Consider the following 19,879-nt stretch of genomic DNA (forward strand, 5'->3'; position numbering starts at 1 on the left):
AAGCTTTTTATATATATATATATATAAAACAAGATAAAAACACAGAAGAAGAAAACTATTTTTGCAGCATTTCAACTGAAATTGACCTTTAAAAAATATGTGATTTGTGAAAACTCTACCTAGGGAGCAACTCCATGCTGCTAATTTAACAAAATAAAAAGCATATAAATACACAGCACACACAAATTTTGTGTAAAGTAAAATAAAAACTTATTGCAAGCTAACTGCAGTGCATTTTGGGATTGATTTGTCCATGGCCAAACTGCATTAATTTCCAGAACAGCATTTGATTTAAGAGAACGAAGCTGCTCCCTACATAGGCTGCTCACTAGGTTTTGGAACAGAGCCACAACATTCATCACATATGTGTTTACACTGATTAGGCTATATCTCTGACATATAAAGACCAACATCCAGAAGCGCAGAATCACACACAGATGGTTTAACAGAACTCAGAGGGTCAAAGGTTTGTTGGTTCTCGTCTCTGTGATCATAAAGGGGACATTCAGATGCTTTTATTAAACTAAAGAGCACATCAGAGCGAACGCACAGATCAAACACAGTGAGCAAGTTAAATGATATTTCAGAAGATTACAGAGGACAAACATTATCAAAGAAAAGCTGGCTGTTGATTCATCTATTAATGCACTTCTGACATTCACATACCATGCAATACTTTGGGATAATTTGTATTTGTATTCAGCAAGGACACATTAAATTGACCAAAAGTGACAGTAAAGACATTTCTAATGTTACAAAAGCTATTTTGCATTATTTCTTCATTTAATACTGAATGAACTAAATAAAACATAATCAGAATAACAGTTTCAGTTTCATCTGAGAATCACTTTGGATAAAAGCATCTGCTAAGTGAATAAATGTAAATTAATAAAAAGAGCTTCAAAATTAACATCAGCTATTTACTGCTGACCTACAGAGAAAAAATGAATCAGATTTTAATTTACATCATAAGGTTTCTTTGTTTTTACTGTCAAAATCCTGAATCTTCAATCACTTCCAGGTTTAAATGAACATTAAATCCACTCAAATCAATCTGCCAGTAAACACGTGTATATATACTTTTATTCATCAAAGAAAATTGATTAAAAGTGGTAGTAAAAACCTTTATAATGTTACAGAAGATTTCTATTTCAAATATTCTATTCTATTTTTTTATTCATCTGTGAATCCTGAAAAATAAAATGCATCACAGTTTCCACAGAAATATTGTGCAGCACAAATGTGTTCAACATTGATAATAATCAGAAATGTTTATTGAAAAATGTTTATGTTTATGCTTATTAAATGATATGCAAAAATTGATAGCCTGAATGCACTGTAAGTTGCTTTGGATAAAAGTGTCTGCTAAATGCATAAATTTAATTTAATTTAATTTAATTTAAATGTTTCTTGAGCAGTAAATCATCATATGTTCATGATTTCTGAAGATCATGTGACACTGAAGACTGGAGGAATGATGCTGAAAATACAGCGGAGCATCACAGAAATACATTACACTTTAACACAGATTCACACAGAAAACTGTTATTTTATAATGTAATAACATTTCACTTTTTAGTGTGTTTTTGATCAAATAAATGCAAAACCCCAACTTTTGAACAGTATTGTATTTATCAGTGATGTTCTCCTCAGCGCCGTCGGGGTTCAGGTTCTGTTTGCTGGAATGCAGCTGGTTTTGAAGATTCAGCGTCGCTGAGGACAGTCAGACATTATTAAAACCTTAAAATCTTGTAAAAAAAAAAAATCTTTGCATCAAATTTATGAACATAATGTATTATGAACCAAAATGCAATACCAACTTCAAATAAGCTGCAGCTCGCTGGAGGAGTCACGCTACATAATCATTTCTAAAACTTTGGTACAAGTCAAGCCCTTTCTCTTGTTGCTTGCTGCTCTTCTCACCATTAAATGACCAGCATGATGGCATACAAGTGTTTAAATCCACGTACTTTGCTTTTGTTTTCTATACTTATCACCACTATCAAAAGGCAGCAGGTGCATAAATACACTTTTGTTTACTCCATGTAGTTCTTAGAGCTGAGGTGTACAGTACATTTTGATTTTCTCAAATACATTAAGGTAAGTGCGCAAAGGTCTCTCTCTTTCTCTCTCTCTCACACACACACACACACACACACACACTATACTTTGCTGTTATACTCCATATAACTTCATATATAAGCCAGAAACTAAGCCTTTTTTGCACAGGCCTATCTAAAGGGTTAATGGTCCCACCTAGTGATCAACTGTAAAAATAAAAAAAATTAACTCTTCCCAAAAGGAAAAACCACAAACAATCAAGAATGCATGATTATATGGTGTCATGGCTTTGCAATCAAAAAATGTTGTTATAATGGAAGTCAATGGGGCAAAAACAGCCACCAACAATAAATTAGGGAGAAAAAATGCAATCTAATGCTTCACAAAAACTAACAATGCATCAAAGCCAATTTTGTTACTAATCTTTGACATGCCCAAGACTGTTATAAAAATGTAAAAAAAAAAAAAAAAAAAATCCAGACACAACTTGGCAATTAAAGAGTTAAAATATTGGATCAAAAAAAAAATTGGTAGTTTTGATAAGGACTGATGTTGATTAACAGATTTATGCAAAAACAATTGAAAAAAAATATGAATCTGATACATTTTTACAGCAGTTTATTTGAGCGGATGTTTTTATGTTCGAACATAACGAAAGCGTAGTGAATTTGAACAATGCACAAGGGTTAAAGCTGGGCTCTGCTAAAGAGCGATGGGACAGAGATGTGTAAAAATAGAGCAGAAGTAAGACAGGAGATTAGAGATCTACAGGAGACTGGAGGGAACATGGGAACACAACACTACTGAGATGTAGGAAGTTCTTGCCAAAGACGTCTCAAACAAGCCTCACAATAGAGCTGAAGAGCTGAATTAAAGGAATTTTTCACCCAAAACTGAAGATTTTTTACAGACACAATGCTTTCGTCTTCTCCAGATGTTAACTGATGTACTGGAGTGCTGTGGATTATTGTGATGTTTTTATCAGCTGTTTGGACTCTCATTCTGACGGCACCCATTCACTGCAGAGCATCCATTGATGAGACACTGTTGCAATGCTTTTTGGGTTCAACTATTCCTTTAAAGTTGCATTGAGATGCCAGTATCGACTGATCTTTTCTTCTGCATTGGTAGAGTACTAATATGAAAAAATGTAGCTGATGTGAATAAATGGATCCATGTTGTGAAGTGTCAACACACAATGAAAGATGAATCCTACACTATAAGATCTCTAACATGCATTCAGAAAACAAATGGGTGAATTTCCATGTTATGCTGACTTTGAAGCTCTGCAAAGGAGCTGTTCATCCTAGATTGATGTTCTTCTCATCCAGCAGATGTCTTCATCAGTCTTCATCAGGTCCTGCGTGTCAGATGTGTGTCGTGAACTACAGGTGCAGCTGACCTCACAGTAACACTGAAGTGTTTATTCTGGATACTGCTGCTTTCCTGAGCGCCGAAACACACACCGTCCATTATCACAGCCACCACATGCGTGACATAACAAGGTCAGAGCCATAATTCTCCCAGCAGCCCCTGCTGCGCACCATCACTCATCACACAGAGGAACATTAGAGGAACCACGGAGAGAGAGCGGGAATCTCACATTTCACCCCAGAATCAACAGAAAGATATATGAAAGCATATTTTACAATTTTTAGAATCATTAAAGTCAAGTCAAATTTATTTGCATGTTGTTTTTCTCACCACACACCGTTTGAAAGCAGCTTTACAGAAAATCATGATGTTGATGTTTATAATGTCTTATAATCTTCATGCCTAATAGTTGCATTTATCAGATCACAGCTGAACGACAATAAAGTTCAAATTCATATATGCGCACATGAATCACAATAAAATCAATAGCATGCATTTAGAAAACAGACAGGCTTATACATTTTCTAAATTAATGTTATGGATCTTATTGTGAAAGATTTATTTGTGCATGTGTTTCATTTTTGTGAAAATAGTGTTGGCCTCAATATTAATAAAAAATATCATACTTTTTTTTATAATCTGTTGCATTGTACATTATAATACCAAATTAAAAGTCAGAAAAGATTTCAAAATGAATTTTATTTAATTGCATGAGTGAATCAAGAGGATTCACCAGCCAAACGTATTTCTTACAAGCCGTGAAACTCTATTATGCATTTATTTTTAACCCACTGTCAATGAGCAATTGCTTCCAAATCATTTATTCTTGAGACAGAAACAGATGACAGACTCTGCTATTGTTCCTCAATCATTAATAATGATCAGTTCCTCTGAAGCAGCTCTTTAACGCTGGACACTTTGTGCACTCTAGTGAGGGATCTGCTGTGTGCTCTAATGAGGGAACATCATGACAGCTTCACCAATGTATTCAACCTTCTTGAGGCTCAATAAACGCTCTGAGTTTACACTTCTGAAGACCAGAAAGATCAGCGTGAGCATCAGCACTGAGATTCAAGCCCCCGAAGAGCCTTTCAGAGACGGCAGTTCACCGCTGGAGATCAGAGAATATCATAGACAGCACAAACTCACGATCCTTCAGAAACCAGGAAGAAAGTACTACTGTGCTTTGTTATTGAAAATTATGATGGAAAATATTTGTTGATGAGACGAGATGACACTGATACCATTAAACTCTAACTGTGACTATATCCACATGTAATATCACTGATTAAAATAGACAACACAAAATTCAGCTTACAAAATAAAAAATGATCCAAGGTTTCTCTGTAAAGGGCTGATGATCTGAACGCATTAACAGACATGCAAGCTGGAGTTTATTGATATTCTGCTCCTATAATAGTGTTATTCAGTGTTCATTCACACGGCCGTTTGCACTGTATACAGCAACTGAATCTGCCATCACACCTTCTCATGACAAAATATAATAAATTCAATGTTAAAAGTGGATAAAGACAGAATGCCTCATCTGACATTTGTTGTGCTTAGAGCAACCGTCTGCATGTTTCATGAACATTATTAATGAAATCAGGGTTTGGAGGCCAAAAAAGGTCAATATTTTCAGATCTGTCAGGTGTTCTAAGAAATTGAGCCACCAATGTAATTATGTACAATAATTGTGATTATCAGTTTAACCATGCAGCCTGACTAAAATGTGGTTTAATAGACTTAAAGTCCAAGATTTTTTGTCAACTAAAACCTGACTACACACAGATACACAAACAAAAAAGGACAGGACAGGACAGGTTGACTAAATATGAAAAAACTAAAAAGGAAATCTGACACATAAATAAGACTAAATCAGGATGATGACGAGCCGGGACTCACAGGGTGAAGTTCTCCGGAGGATAGCAGCGGTTTCGCAGAAGTCCAGCCCAGAGCTGCACACCGATGATGCCGAAGATGAAGAAGACGAAGAAGCAGAGCAACAGCACGTTCCCCAACATCGGCAGTGTGTCCAGCAGCAGATTCACCAGGATCCTCATGCCTGACACACACAGAACATGAAATAACACTCAGATACACAGCGCAGTAAACACAAAACACACACATCTGTCCTTCACAAGGCAATCAGGCTGACCATCCGACCAAAGCAAGCTATCAGTGCTGGATCAGAGAGGAATGTGCCTCTATTTCAGCTTCATTTCCACGACAAAAACTACAATAAGCTATAAATTCTTCAACTTCGCTCCTTGAGTTACAACTTCACATGCAAACATAGAGCAGATGAGCTGCGTTTGGGGACAAACTTTCCATGAGCAGAACTTCTTGACATGTGAAAGATGTAAAGAATGTCTGAAGGCGTTTCTGACTGACGTTCCTCCATTGATCTCCTCGCTAACTGCTTCACGTTCACTCAGATGTTTCGCTGTAATTTAAAGGTCTAGTCGTCAAATGGTGTGTTTCCAGAGCGCAGGTGAAGTAAAAAGTGTCTAAATAATGAGCGAGTCACATCTGACACACTCACACTCACTCCAGCCGCCTGAAGAAACTTTGGTTCTGATCCCTTCTCCGGCCGATGATTACATTTGTTACTTTCAAGTGTAGTGTAAAATCTATCGTTCACGTTCTTTGATTTTCAACCTTAAGAACATGGAGCAAAGGGGTGTCCCTTATTATTATGCCTTGTTAAGAGTTTTTCCTACTACCCCTAGGCAAGGGGTGTAATAATCATGCAGATATCTAAGTGTGTGAATCTTAGTTTGTCTTTATAAATTAGTTGATCCATTTGTGTAGGATCATAATGGTTCTAAATAACTCCGTAGTGTGTTTAAAGCTTCAACACAATCGATACTCATCAGCTGAGCTGAAAATGTGTTTTAAATGTGTTGTGAATGATTAACAGAGTCAGATGAAAAAAAAAAAAAAACTTTTTGAAACTAATTTGTTCCCAGGAGAAAGATAAACCTGATAAAAACTCCTTTAAGCAACATTCTCATTGGTTTAAAAAAAAAGAAAGAAAGTTTTTTTTTATTATAAAAAGTTGTCTGTTAGGTTACATCACATCACATTGGTTGACAATCATATAAACATTCTCCATGCTATGCATGCAGTTTGCTGACAATACTGGAATTCAGTAAAATACATACTTATTTCATTTCTTATAAAACATACAAAATACTTTGAATAATTAGTTCACATCTATAACCTATAAATACACTAATTTAGCAAGACAAAGGTATGTAGCTGTTGTGAGAACAGCATTGACAGCAGCAATGGTTGTCCCTCCATCATGTTTAAAGTTTAAGACCCTCCAAACTCAGAAACTCTGGTATCAACATTATTCCTGATTTCCCAGTAGTAAATATGACTTGAGAGACTATTCACGACCAATTTCCGATTAGGAAACTCAAGATAATTCCGATAGCACGTGAAGGCAGCATAAATACTAATTCAAACGAGGCACTAATGAGTTGAGAAATGGGACACAGGTGAACTGAATGACATAATCAGAGCTACTGATGAAAACAAGGTCAAAGGAACAAGAAAACCACAGACATATAACACTGTGTTTTCCCAGTGATTTTATACATATTGCGTTAGGAAGACTGCTTAGATTATATAATAGAGTATGGGAGGAAGGACAACTTCCAAAAAGTTGGAAGGAAGCAATTGTAGTTCCTATTAGGAAACCAGGGAAGGATCCTGCAAAACCTAATAGTTATAGACCAATTGCGCTGACATCCCATATAGGTAAAATTATGGAACGTATGGTAACAGACAGACTGGTCTATTTTTTGGAGAAAAGAGAATTAATTGATTCTTATTAAAGTGGATTCAGGAAGGGAAGAGGAACAATGGATCCAATAATGTGCCTGGAAGATGAAATAAGGAAATCCCAGGTTAATAGGGAATCAGTGGTGGCAGTCTTCCTTGACGTTGAGAAAGCGTATGATATGATGTGGAAAGAGGGGATGTTGATTAAATTACATCTTTTGGGAATAGGAGGGAGGGCCTTTAACTGGGTAAAGGATTTCCTGTACGAACGCTCTATTCGGGTGAGAATTGGGAAAGAATTATCTGGTAGTTATATGGTAGAAAATGGAACACCTCAGGGTAGTGTTATCAGCCCACTGCTCTTTATCATTATGATAAATGATGTATTTTCAGATGTAGGGCCTGGCATTGGAAGATCGCTGTTTGCAGATGACGGGGCCTTGTGGAAGAGGGGAAGAAACATAAAATACACAGTAAGTAAGGTTCAGGAAGCAATAGAACAGGTAGAACGTTGGTCAATGAGATGGGGGTTTTAGATTTTCAAAGGAAAAATCTCAAGTGGTTTTCTTTACAAGGAAAAAGATAGGGGAGGAAATTAATCTTAAATTATATGGACATGTTCTGGAGAAAGTAGAGTCCTTTAGGTTTTTGGGAATGGTTTTTGATGCTAGGTTAACATGGGCAGGTCACATAGAGAAAGTTTTAGTAAAGTGTAAAAAAGTATTAAATGTGATGAGGTGTCTGACAGGAGTGGACTGGGGGGCGAGCAGGCAATCACTGAGGGAGATATATGTTTCACTGATTAAGTCTGTTATAGATTATGGTTGTATAGCATATAGAGATGCAGCAAAAACTACACTGGCTAAACTGGAAGTAATACAAACTCAAGCACTTAGGATATGCAGTGGGGCTTTTCGGACATCACCTGCAGTGGCGTTGCAAGTAGAGATGGGTGAGATGCCTTTACATTTAAGGAGGGAACAGTTGGCAGCTAACTATTGGGCAAACCTACAAGGACATAATAGGTCCCACCCAACTAGAGTAGTAATGCAGGTGTGCTGGGAGCATGAAAGGGTTAAAAGACAGAGTTTTGGATGGGTATGTGATGCTATTGGAAAAGACTTGGGGTTAGAGGGTATAGAATTTAGTCCAACAGTTCCGTTGCCTGTCAGACCACCATGGTTGTTTGTGGAACCTATAGTGGATTTGCAGTTATTAAATAGAAACTTAAAGAGTAGAGTAGAGGTGGATTTATGTAGAGTTTTTTGTGAACATCTGAATGAGGAGTTTAATGGGTATCTGGATATTTACACAGATGGGTCTAAAGATCCTAAGTCTGGGCAAACAGGGGCTGCATTTGGAATACCAAAAATGGGAGTTAAGGTACAGAAGAGACTGTCTGATCAAATATCTGTATTTACAGTGGAATTGATGGGTATCTGGTTGGCTCTACAGTGGGTAGAAGAAACAAGACCGGATAAAGTTGTAATTTGTTCAGACTCTAGTGCAGTACTAAAGTGTTTGCAATCATTTAAGTCAAAATCAAGACTAGACATAGTATATGAGGTACTAGAATGTTACACAAGGATTTCTCAGTTGGGGGTGAAGGTAAAATTTACATGGGTACCAGCTCATGTTGGTGTTAAAGGAAATGAAATGGCAGATGGTTTGGCAAAACAAGCCAGTAAAAGAGAAGATGTGGAAATATCAATCTTAATGAGTAAAACAGAAGCTAAAACAAAAATCTGGATGGAAATTATGAAAAAGTGGCAGAGTGGTTGGGATAGAGAGGAGAAAGGGAGACATTTATACAGAATACAACAGAAGGTTGGGACAGAGAGGATCACTGGAAGGAGTCGAAGGGAAGAAATAATTTTCTCTAGGTTAAGGATTGGACATTGTGGGTTGAATAAGTGCTTACATATTTTAGGTAAGCATGTAACAGGAAGATGTGAATTTTGTGACAGTATGGAATCTGTTGAACATGTGGTACTTGAATGCCAAAAATATGATAGAGAAAGGATAAAGATGAAAGAAAGCATAAGGAATTTGGGGGTGCAAGGGAATTCACTTAGGGAACTTCTGGGATTAACTTCAAATGATATCAGTACTCATTTATTTACCTTCCTTAAGGACACAGGGATAGCAAATAGAATATAGAAGACAAAAAAAAAAAATAAATAATAATAATTAAAGGGTGGGGGAAGAGAGTTGGAAGTCTCCATTTTAGTTTTAGTTTCTCTTTGTCTAGCTCCGGTTCACACTCCAGTACAGTAGGTGGCGGTAATGCACCATTGAAGTTGGATGCCAACCGCCGTTAAACATCAAGGAAGAAGAAGAAGAAGATTTTATACACACTTGACATCAAGTAAAGCATAAAAGCAGAGCTCTCTCTGGAACACCACAAAATCTTTCTTGAGATTCTGAAGGCAGTGATCTGAAAACCAAGGTGAGTTTTAGACACAGAGACCTACTGAATAACTGTCTTTAAAATCCACTGAGAATACAATGTGTGCAGTACATGAGTGCAGATAATTCACTTTTGCTGCTTATTAATTTTCAAGTTCATGGCAATGTTGAGAAGTCTGCTGCTTCTGTTCATCGTGTTCTCCACGGGAAATGCAGCTGGTAAACCAGGTATTACTTTGTACAAACTATTAATCCATTTTAAAAACCTTATGGAGTGGGAAAGTGTGAAACCGCAATCTACGGTATTTTATTGACTTGTATTTTCACAATACATGTAAATTGAATTACAAGACTAACATGTAGTCCTGCTGTCTACGGCAGATAAAGGTAGACCATGCCAGTATGGATGGACAAATTTTGAAACCCGATGCTACAAGTTCTTCTCTCAGTTGGCTACATGGATTGAAGCAGAGGTAGAGTTTGTTACAAGGCAATTTTTTTTTTTTGAAGTAAATCTTGTAATTTTCTATTTAACAAAAACAAAAAAACTTGGCAACTGATTGGAGCAAGAGATATTGGAGATTGTTTGAGAGACTAGAAATGTAACAGATTATCTTTTTTGTCTCTTAGAGAAACTGTATTGATCAGCATGCAAATCTTGCATCTGTGAACAAAGAAGAAGAAAACTCTTTTCTGCTGGGTCTGTTGCCTTCTCCTACTACACGATGTTGGATTGGTGTTCAAGATGCTGTGGAAGTAAGTTCAGTTGTGTGGCCTAAACGGACTTCTGTGTTTGAGACCGTGTTTCTAATGAAGGTTTACCCTCAAAGCCAAACTAAATGATGTTCTTTCTGGTGTCTGAGTACAGAAGAGCACTCTCTTAATCTCTGCTCTTTAGGAAGGAGAGTGGTTGTGGAGTGATGGAACTAATTATGACTACGACAACTGGTGCACTGGTGAACCTAACAATCTGAATGTTGAGAACTGTGGAGAGATCAACTGGACCTGTGAGAAAGCAGTCTAGTTTTTACTCCAAAATTTACCATCCTAATATTTCATAACAAATGGTAACCTAACACTACTGTAAAGCTCAGAATAACTGTTTCATTTTTCCACCCTACAGCTGATGAATGCTGGAATGATTCGACCTGTACAAACCCAAAGGGCTATATCTGTGCTACACGATCGGAGATGGACTGGCCCACTGATCCAGAGTAACTTTGATTTTTGTACTACATTACAAAACATCCTCCACTTTAATTTCTTAATACTGAATTACTCTAATAAAAGCATTAAGCAACCCTTGTTCAATGAAAAATGTGTAATTGGAATGAGTATTGTTTGTCTTATGGCCTAAAGAGATGCGCAAGGCGCCAAAACAAATCTTAATGAGCCATTGGCTTCTATAAGAGAACTTGGGTGGTGTGTGTGTGTGTGTGTGTGTGTGTGTGTGTGTGTGTGTGTGTGTGTTTTTTTTTTTTTTTAATGGTTTCATAAAGGACCTTGGTAACATCAGAAGAGCCTTTTACATTTCACAAGATGTTCTGTAAATAAACTTTTGATAATCACCTCTTATTTTTAAGTGTGTCTTTCACTTTCTTATTTAGTAAAATGCAATCGGATATAAATGTAAACATTAGGTTAAGTAAAAATATTACGTGCAATGGCGCCTAAATCTAGCAAAATGCTCCTCTTTATAGTTATTTTTCTAGCTGACAGCGCTTCTGGACCCCAAATGTTTATTCTGAGGTAACTGTAGATTGTTGTACTGTAGGTCCTCATAAAAAGAGCCAGCCTTTTGAATGTTAATTCATGTTCATTATGTACTATAGTAAAGCGAGGTTAAATGGGTTACTTGCCGCTTATACGATTGTGCCTATTGCATTAAAGAGCTCCAAAACTGTATTTGGTATTTTTCGTAATTTTAAATGCATTTTAAAGCTGATACTTTGTTTATTCAATAAAGCTTTTTGTGATTACTCGATAGCAAATGTGCTACAAATTAGGAAGTTCAGACATTAATAGAACACAGCATAGACCTAAGATCTTAAGCAGAAACCATGTTATTAATAATTATAAATGAGAATTGTTAATGATATTGCCAATATCCACACAGCTGGCAGCTTTACCTGTTGCAGTTTGTTCAAGTTGTGCACAAAATAGATGCTGCTTTTCTGTGCTTCTCTCTCTCACAATGCACAACTGAGCCGTTCATCAGGAGTGTGGCAGAGATGAGGACAGTTTGAAACTCTTTTTCCACTAAAACTGACGCGCATCGTCTCGGTTTAATATGTGAACACGGCAAATGATGCGATCGCAAAACAGGCATTAAATGCACATTTTTAAGTTATAACGTAAATATATTGGCCTTGTCTCCATTGGGGACCTAATCAAAATCTTCACTCGCAATTTAACATTTTTGGTCGCATTTGCTACAATTTTAGTTGCAGTTTGTAGCCCTGGATGTGCTTGTTGTTTTGTCTGACTATGTGGATGCAAAAAGAACATTTTGTATTTTGAAACGAATGCAGTTCTCAGGTGTAGATACATTTGGTTGATATCAAAACCCATTACAATATACCCTGTTCATTTTCATAGCGTGAGAATGCAGTCTAACAAGACTTTGACAAATTGATTTAAACCTTACTGCATTAAATACTTGAACAACACTAATACAATTACAGTCATTGGTTAATTACTGATCAAGATTTCAATAGTTGACAGAAGCAATTTTAAATGTTTTTTTTTTTTTAACACTTTAGTTTCAGAATCAGAAAACGCTTTACTGCCAGGTATGTTTACAAATGAGGTGAATTTGTTTTGGTGACGGAAGCTTCCACAAGCAGAATGATATTGACAAGACACAGATAAGAATAAGTAAATGGGGAATAGCAATCTACACAAAAGGAAAAAAATAATACTGCATATAGAAAATACACATTGTATTTGTATGAACAGGTGTACATTAATGTAAATAATTGTGTGGTAAATGTATGAAAAGTGCTGTTACACGTTTATTGTCAGGTGTTCATGAGGTAGATTGCATGAAGGAAGAATCTGTCCTCTGTCTGGCCGTTCTGGCGTTCAATGCTCTGAAGCACCGACCAGACAGCAACAGTTCAGAGAGGTGTGAGGGGTGTGAGGGGTCCAGAATGATTTTGCCAGCCCTTTTGCTCACTCTGGATGAGTGCAGGTTTTGGAGACTCGGGGGTTGTACCAGTGATTCACTCAGCAGTCCAAACTATCCACAAGTGATGATCGATTCTTGAACGAATCGTTCTTTTGAGCTGGTTCACAATAAATCAAACTGAATTGAACTTTATTTCTAGGTTGATGACGCAGGACACACAGCCGAAGTAGCACGTCCAACTCAACAAGAACCGAATGAGTCGCTTTAACCAACTGTCGAAGTTAATTGAGGATTCTGACGAGTGAGTTGCGTTGTGTGTGTGTCACTGAGGACTTACGGATACGTAAAGTTTCTTTATAGCAAACAAAACATAGGCTACTGGATACATGCTTATGAACACTTTTATTAAAAAAAAACCTGGATTTTTATTCAAACATGCAAAAACCTGAATTTTAGCATGGTTTATTCTGCATGCAGATCCTATTTTAAGTTCTTTAAGTGAAATCAAGGAGTTTATAAGACATGTTTCCTCTTTCTTTTATTCTTTAGACATGTAGAACATATCCACGTTTGTGCTGTTGTGTGTGTGCTGTAGATGTAAAACTTTTAGGAATCTCATCAAGTTGTAGGTTATTCAGTACTGGTCAGTCGTATCTGACATAAAGTATCTGTGAATTAAACTGAGCACTGACACCATTAACTTAAGTGAATGAAAGGAAATAATCAGCTATGTGCATTCAGAGAAAATAATTTTTTATTTGAATGTTTCAGTATGTGTTGACACAAATGACTTTATTTTAATGTTTCATTGATACAACACGACACTGAGTTGTTAGAAAAGATGTAGAGACGTTATTGCTTGATGACTCCAGACTCAATTAATCAGATTTTGGACTCACTACTGCATCACTACTATCCACTGCAGTCTTCTGAGGTCATTTTTGGTGTGTGTGTGTGTGTGTGTGTGCATGAGTAATGAACGATTTTCATCACAATTTGATGGAAGCCTCAAACATTACAGAAATCCTTGTTTTTCCATCACTAGAGAAAACACAAGAACTCTAAGCACAACACATAGACATAAATAATAATAATAACCAACGAAGGACAGAACAGAACAAGGAGTGTAATGCTGCCTTCATGTACTATCTGAAATTTCCTATTTCCCATTTATGAAGATTATAAACTTATCGTGTTCAAGTTTTTTTAATATCTGAAAGAATAAAATGTAGCATCCCATTGGTTGACAATCATATAAACATTCTCCACGCTATACATGCAGTTTGCTGACAATTCTGGAAATTCAGTCAAATACACCCACTGCCCAATGTGACGTCGGAGTGACGTCTTTTTCGTGTAATTTTTAGATGTCCAAATTCGGTCCATTGAAGGGGTTGTTTTGTAACGGCAGGCGACATCTTTTTTCGATGTCTTCCGCACATCTAATGTTGACGTCCGTGGGACCTCTGTGTAAGGGCTATTTATAGTCCAAATGTGGTAGTTTGTGGACGTCTTTTCAAAATCAAATTTAGACTTATTTTGGACATCGTTTTTATAACGTCTATAACTGTGGTCCCATGTTTCCAGAGGGTGGAGGACATGTTTTCTGTGCAAGTTAATTTCCCTGTAACTTGTTTGGCTCAAATTGTACTTTCAACAGGAACGCAAAATGATCTGGAACGGTATGCCACCTTCTGAAATGGGACTAGATCATTTTCCAAAAAACACATACAACACTCCAGTTATACAGATACAAATCACAATTCAATATCACAATTTTCATCTTTATTCAAAAATAAATTTACCAGCGCTGCAGGGTGAAAAGCTGTGCCGTCATTTTGCAATGGTTGAACACTCGAGTGAAATGCCTGCCGTGTTGCCTCAGCCAATCAGAGTGGAGTTTACTGGTTTGGCTATGATGATGTGCTGCCTCAGCCAATTAGAGTGATGTTGACTGTTTTTGGTCTCTTTGGTTGAAATCCAAAGCCCTTGATAGAGAGTTGTCTTCGCCTGTTCTTTATCTGCTGTTGGTTCTTTTTTAAATTAGAAATAAGTTGGATAGGCCTCATATATATGTAATTTATTAATAAGATTCGGGAGGAGCGCGTAAGATACTTAGCCTAATCAACACAGGTGGACCATAATCAAGTAATCAATCCCATAGTATAAATATCGCTGACTTACCTCTATCCATTGACGGTTTATCAGCATCCCTCCTCCACCCCATCTCCTCACTTCAAGTTCACCTTATAAATAGACGGGGAACAGACAGCACGCCAAATACGCATACCATACCTCAGCTAATTATATGTAAGCGTGAACTAGTGAAACTACCATTAAATTATTTTCTGAACTATAATTTCCCCACAAATTGCATTTTCAAATAAATAAACATATACAGTACATGCAAATATACATGTATGCATAAAGAAATAACTTGCTCATAACTTGGCTACCAGATAAAGAAAAACAGAAGAAAAAAACTAACATAAAAAACACGCCCCGAATAAATAACTAAATAGCCATTCACACCATAAATCGTATTTGTTTATAAATAATCTGTATGTGAATGGCTCAGATGCAAAAGTCTCTAAATTCAATCTGAAATTATTCTAGAATTATCATTTTTATAAAGCCTGTATAGTTAAGTACTTTCACTTAAATGACAATTAATAGGTAATATGCATTGCCATTTAAGTAAAATTATTGAACTTAAATATGCAAGCTTGATAAAAATGATCATTCTAGAAGAAAATTTCAGATGGCACTTATAAGATGGCACATGATTTACAATCATGTAAATTTCCTGCACCTGTTAAAGACGTCCAAATGACGTCAAAAAAATTACCTAGCTCAAAAGTCAAATGTTGAATGTCAAGATGACGTCCAAGTTGGGTCATGGTTGGACGTCCAAATAGTGGACATAGTTTGGACGTCGAATAGATGTTCAGAAATGGTCATGGACTGACGGACCTAATATAGACATGATCTGCACGTCTGTCTGACATCCAATGTTTAGTGGGCATGCTTATTTCACTGCTTATAAAACATACAAAATACTTTGAATGATTGTTCACTAAAAACACTACTTTATTAAGACAAAGGTATGTAGCTGTTGTGAGAACAGCATTGACGGCAGCAATGGTTGTCCCCTCCACCATGTTTAAAGTTTATGACCGGTGTTCTAAAATATTCGGTTTCTGAGATTTTTGTGACGCTGGGCGGAGCATACATGAACATTCATGAGTTTCCTGATTCGCGTTAAAGCGACTCATAATATTAGTGCTTTTTTACCAGATCACAAAAACTGTTCAACAAGATAGGTTAATTACGTTTCAACTTCGAATGAAGATAAGCAAACGTAGAATATAATTGTTCGTTTGTGCACAAAATGTTATTAATTGTTTGCTGTTTTAAATGTTTACTCAATGATTACAGCACTGATTTGCCAGAGGTAGCCCATCATTGGAATACACTACAAGAAAATGGCCCAGCAGCTGTTAAATATTTTCTTATATTCCTCTGTTTTGCTATTAAAAGTATGTGATTTAAAAAGTATGTTGTTTGAAGTTATGTACCATATGGTGGCACAAACTTGCTACAAACTTACTGTATTGCAAGACTGTAAACTGAGAAATAAAGAATGTTTATTTGCAATTAATATATCTGTTACAAATCAGCAGAGTTTGATACTTGCACCTTAGCTGGTTATTTTTTTCCTAGTTTGCAGAAGCTCTTCTGATGGGGGAGACTTATTTCTCAAGCTATATATGACACAATATTGCACACATACATGGGTAAACGTTCTCAGAATTAACTTTTTATTATTTCATCTTATGCAGGGGATGGTGGATGATGACCAACAGAGTGTGTACTTTATCAGTGTAATAGTTAAAAAAATCAAAAGCAAAATAAAAAAGTACTTTTTTTTATAAATTTTGTTCCTGAAATCCACACTTTAAAAAACTACACTTTTTTTTTTTTTTTTTTTTGGTTTTGTTTTTTTCTAAACATGACCATGTATTTTATATTCATACAGGTGTGTAGTAAATGTAATGTATGCAATGCCTTCACCACACCTGTTAATAAAACTTTTGACACAGAATCAGTTGAAGTCTTTATTCAACAAAAGCTCTATCTAACTTTGAAATGAGAATATACAAATTACTGTATGGTTTGAGAAAACTATTAAGAATGACACAGAATATTCATCATACATTTTGGCAAAGTAATTAATCTAAAAATTTTAAGGACTCTTATTTATGTCAAATAAGAATATTATAAAACTGCTTCATTGTAGGCTCACTTGGATCATAGCCTACCTCAGGTAAATCTTTAGGCCTATAATCACTAACCATGACACAATCAATTATTTTGCAGATTAACAATAGTAATAAAAACAACTTGAGAGGCCATTCACGACCAACTTTTGATTAGGAAACTCAAGATAATTCTGATAGCCCGTGAAGGCAGCATAAATACTAATTCAAAGGAGGCACTAATGAGTTGATAAATGAGACACAGGTGAACTGAATGACATAATCAGAGCTACTGATGAAAACAAGGTCAAAGGAACAAGAAAACCACAGACATATAACACTGTGTTTTCCTGGTGATTTATACACGCTTGACATCAAGTAAAGCATAAAAGCAGAGCTCTCTCTGGAACACCACAAAATCTTTCTTGAGATTCTGAAGGCAGTGATCTGAAAACCAAGGTGAGTTTTAGACACAGAGACCTACTGAATAACTGTCTTTAAAATCCACTGAGAATACAATGTGTGCAGTACATGAATGCAGATAATTCACTTTTGCTGCTTATTAATTTTCAAGTTCATGGCAATGTTGAGAAGTCTGCTGCTTCTGTTCATCGTGTTCTCCACGGGAAATGGTGCTCCTAAAGCAGGTATTTTGTAAAACTATTAATCCATTTTAAAGAACTTTATGGAACAGGATAGTGTGAAATCGACTGTATTTTATTGACAAGTATTTTCACAATACAAGTAACCTGAATTACAAGACTAACATGTAGTCCTGCTGGATACGGCAGATATAGATCTACGATGCCAGGATGGATGGACACATTTTGAAACCCGATGCTACAAGTTCTTCTCTCAGTCAGCTACCTGGATTGCAGCAGAGGTAAAGGGTTTTTTTTTTTTTTTTTGAAGTAAAAATTGCTTTTAACTTTCTATTTAGAATACTGTACTTGGCAACTAATTGGAGCAGATATCGTTTGAAGATGAAAATAGTAACGGATTATCTTTTGTCTCTTAGAGAAACTGTATTGATCAGCATGCAAATCTTGCATCTGTGCACAAAGAAGAAGAAAACTATTTTCTGATGGGTCTGTTGCCTTCTCCTACTACACGATGTTGGATTGGTGTTCAAGATGCTGTGGAAGTAAGTTCAGTTGTGTGGCCTAAACGGACTTCTGTGTTTGAGACCGTGTTTCTAATGAAGGTTTACCCTCAAAGCCAAACTAAATGATATTCTTTCTGGTGTCTGAGTACAGAAGAGCACTCTCTTAATCTCTGCTCTTTAGGAAGGAGAGTGGTTGTGGAGTGATGGAACTAAATTTGACTACGCCAACTGGTGCACTGGTGAACCTAACAATCTGAATGTTGAGAACTGTGGAGAGATCAACTGGACCTGTGAGAAAGCAGTCTAGTTTTTACTCCAATATTTACCATCCTAACATTTTAATAACAAATGGTAACCTAAAGCTACTGTAAAGCTCAGAATAACGGTTTCATTTTTCCACCCTACAGCTGACGAATGCTGGAATGATTCGACCTGTACAAACCCAAAGGGCTATATCTGTGCTACACGATCGGAGATGGACTGGCCCACTGATCCAGAGTAACTTTGTTTGTACTACATCTAAAGTTTCTGAACTTCTTTACAAAACATCTTCCACCTTAAAATCTTACTGAATTACTCAAATTAATAAAAGCATTAAGCAACGCTTGTTCGTTTTTTTTTTTTTTTTTTTTTTTTTTAAAGTGTAATTGGAATGAGTATTGTTTGTTGCATGGCCTTAGATGTGCAAGGTGCCAAAAAAAAAATTGTAATGAGCCACTGGCTCCTATAAGAGAACTTTTATTTTTTTTTATTTTTTTTTTTAATGGTTTTTTTAAAGGACCTTGGTAACATCAGAAGAGCCTTTTACAGTTCACAAGATGTTCTGTGAAGAACCTTTTAGAAGCACCTTTTATTTTTAAGTGTGTGTCTTTCACACTTTCAGTCTATTTTTCTTATTTAGTAAGATGTAATCAGAAATAAATGTAAACATTAGGTTAAGTAAAAATATTACGTGCAATGGTGCATAAATCTAGCAAAATGATGATTTTTTTTTTTTAGTTATTTTTCTAGCTGACAGAGCTTATGGACCCCAAATGTTTATTCTGAGGTAAATTTTGATCGTTGTACTGTAGGTCCTCTTAAAAAGAGCCAGCCTTTTGAATGTTAATTCATGTTCATTATGTACTATAGTAGTAAAGAAAGATTAAATCGGTAACTTGCCGCTTAAGCGATTGTGCCTGCTGCATTAAAGGGCTCCAAAACCGTATTTCGTAATGCATTTTAAAGCTGATACTTTGTTTATTAAATAAAGCTTTTTTGCGATTTACTCGATGGCAAGTGTGTTTCAAATTGGGAAGTTCAGACATTTAATAGGCAAGTCAAGTTTATTTATATAGCACATTTCATACACAATGGGAATTCAAAGTGCTTTACATCAAAGAAAGTAAAATAATCATGAAAAATAACAAAAAATAAAACAAGCAATTTTAAAGTGATTAAAACTTTTCTTAAAGGGGGGGTGAAATGCTATTTCATGCATACTGAGTTTTTTACACTGTTAAAGAGTTGGATTCCCATGCTAAACATGGACAAAGTTTCAAAAATTAAGTTGTACGTTTGAAGGAGTATTTCTGTTCCAAAAATACTCCTTCCGGTTTGTCACAAGTTTCGGAAAGTTTTTTTTCCGAGTATGGCTCTGTGTGACGTTAGATGGAGCGGAATTTCCTTATATGGGTCCTGAGGCACTTCTGCCGGAAGAGCGCGCTCCCGTATAGCAGAGCACTGAGAGCACAACAGACTTCACTG

The 19,879-nt window shown here is 36.2% G+C and overlaps 2 protein-coding genes across 4 annotated transcripts in view; one reads left to right on the top strand and one right to left on the bottom strand.

Moving 5' to 3' along the window:
- The window catches only part of LOC127959408 (voltage-dependent T-type calcium channel subunit alpha-1I-like), a 110,615-nt gene that overhangs the window by 43,844 nt on the left and 46,892 nt on the right, over positions 1 to 19,879 (bottom strand). Inside the window, exon 4 of the mRNA XM_052558582.1 lies at positions 5,341 to 5,500. Coding sequence (XP_052414542.1) covers positions 5,341 to 5,500 — 160 coding nt within the window. The remainder of the gene's footprint in view (positions 1 to 5,340; positions 5,501 to 19,879) is intronic.
- On the top strand, positions 7,014 to 18,736 carry LOC127959429 (galactose-specific lectin nattectin-like). 3 transcript variants are annotated; one of them, XM_052558609.1, is made up of 7 exons: positions 7,014 to 7,034; positions 9,575 to 9,679; positions 9,795 to 9,867; positions 10,021 to 10,112; positions 10,270 to 10,395; positions 10,538 to 10,646; positions 10,763 to 10,957. In XM_052558609.1, the coding sequence occupies exons 3-7, from the start codon at positions 9,798 to 9,800 to the stop codon at positions 10,855 to 10,857; spliced, it is 492 nt and encodes a 163-aa protein (XP_052414569.1). In that variant the 5' UTR covers positions 7,014 to 7,034; positions 9,575 to 9,679; positions 9,795 to 9,797; the 3' UTR covers positions 10,858 to 10,957. The 3 variants fall into 3 exon arrangements, with proteins under 3 accessions (XP_052414569.1, XP_052414568.1, XP_052414570.1); XM_052558608.1 differs by lacking the exons at positions 7,014 to 7,034; positions 9,795 to 9,867; positions 10,021 to 10,112; ... (1 more) ...; positions 10,538 to 10,646; positions 10,763 to 10,957 and adding exons at positions 17,603 to 17,675; positions 17,820 to 17,911; positions 18,047 to 18,172; positions 18,315 to 18,423; positions 18,541 to 18,736; XM_052558610.1 differs by lacking the exons at positions 7,014 to 7,034; positions 9,575 to 9,679; positions 9,795 to 9,867; ... (2 more) ...; positions 10,538 to 10,646; positions 10,763 to 10,957 and adding exons at positions 17,313 to 17,487; positions 17,603 to 17,675; positions 17,820 to 17,911; ... (1 more) ...; positions 18,315 to 18,423; positions 18,541 to 18,736.

Source organism: Carassius gibelio, chromosome B6 (genome assembly GCF_023724105.1).
Source record: "Carassius gibelio isolate Cgi1373 ecotype wild population from Czech Republic chromosome B6, carGib1.2-hapl.c, whole genome shotgun sequence".
In the NCBI taxonomy this organism is placed as follows: domain Eukaryota; kingdom Metazoa; phylum Chordata; class Actinopteri; order Cypriniformes; family Cyprinidae; genus Carassius; species Carassius gibelio.

Bases quoted from the DNA above. Each gene is read 5' to 3' on its own strand.
- LOC127959429 (XM_052558609.1), top strand. From the start codon at position 9,798: ATGGCAATGTTGAGAAGTCTGCTGCTTCTGTTCATCGTGTTCTCCACG. The intron at 9,868-10,020 runs GTATTACTTTGT...TGTCTACGGCAG, and splicing joins AAATGCAGCTGGTAAACCAG to ATAAAGGTAGACCATGCCAG. The intron at 10,647-10,762 runs GTGAGAAAGCAG...TCCACCCTACAG, and splicing joins TGGAGAGATCAACTGGACCT to CTGATGAATGCTGGAATGAT.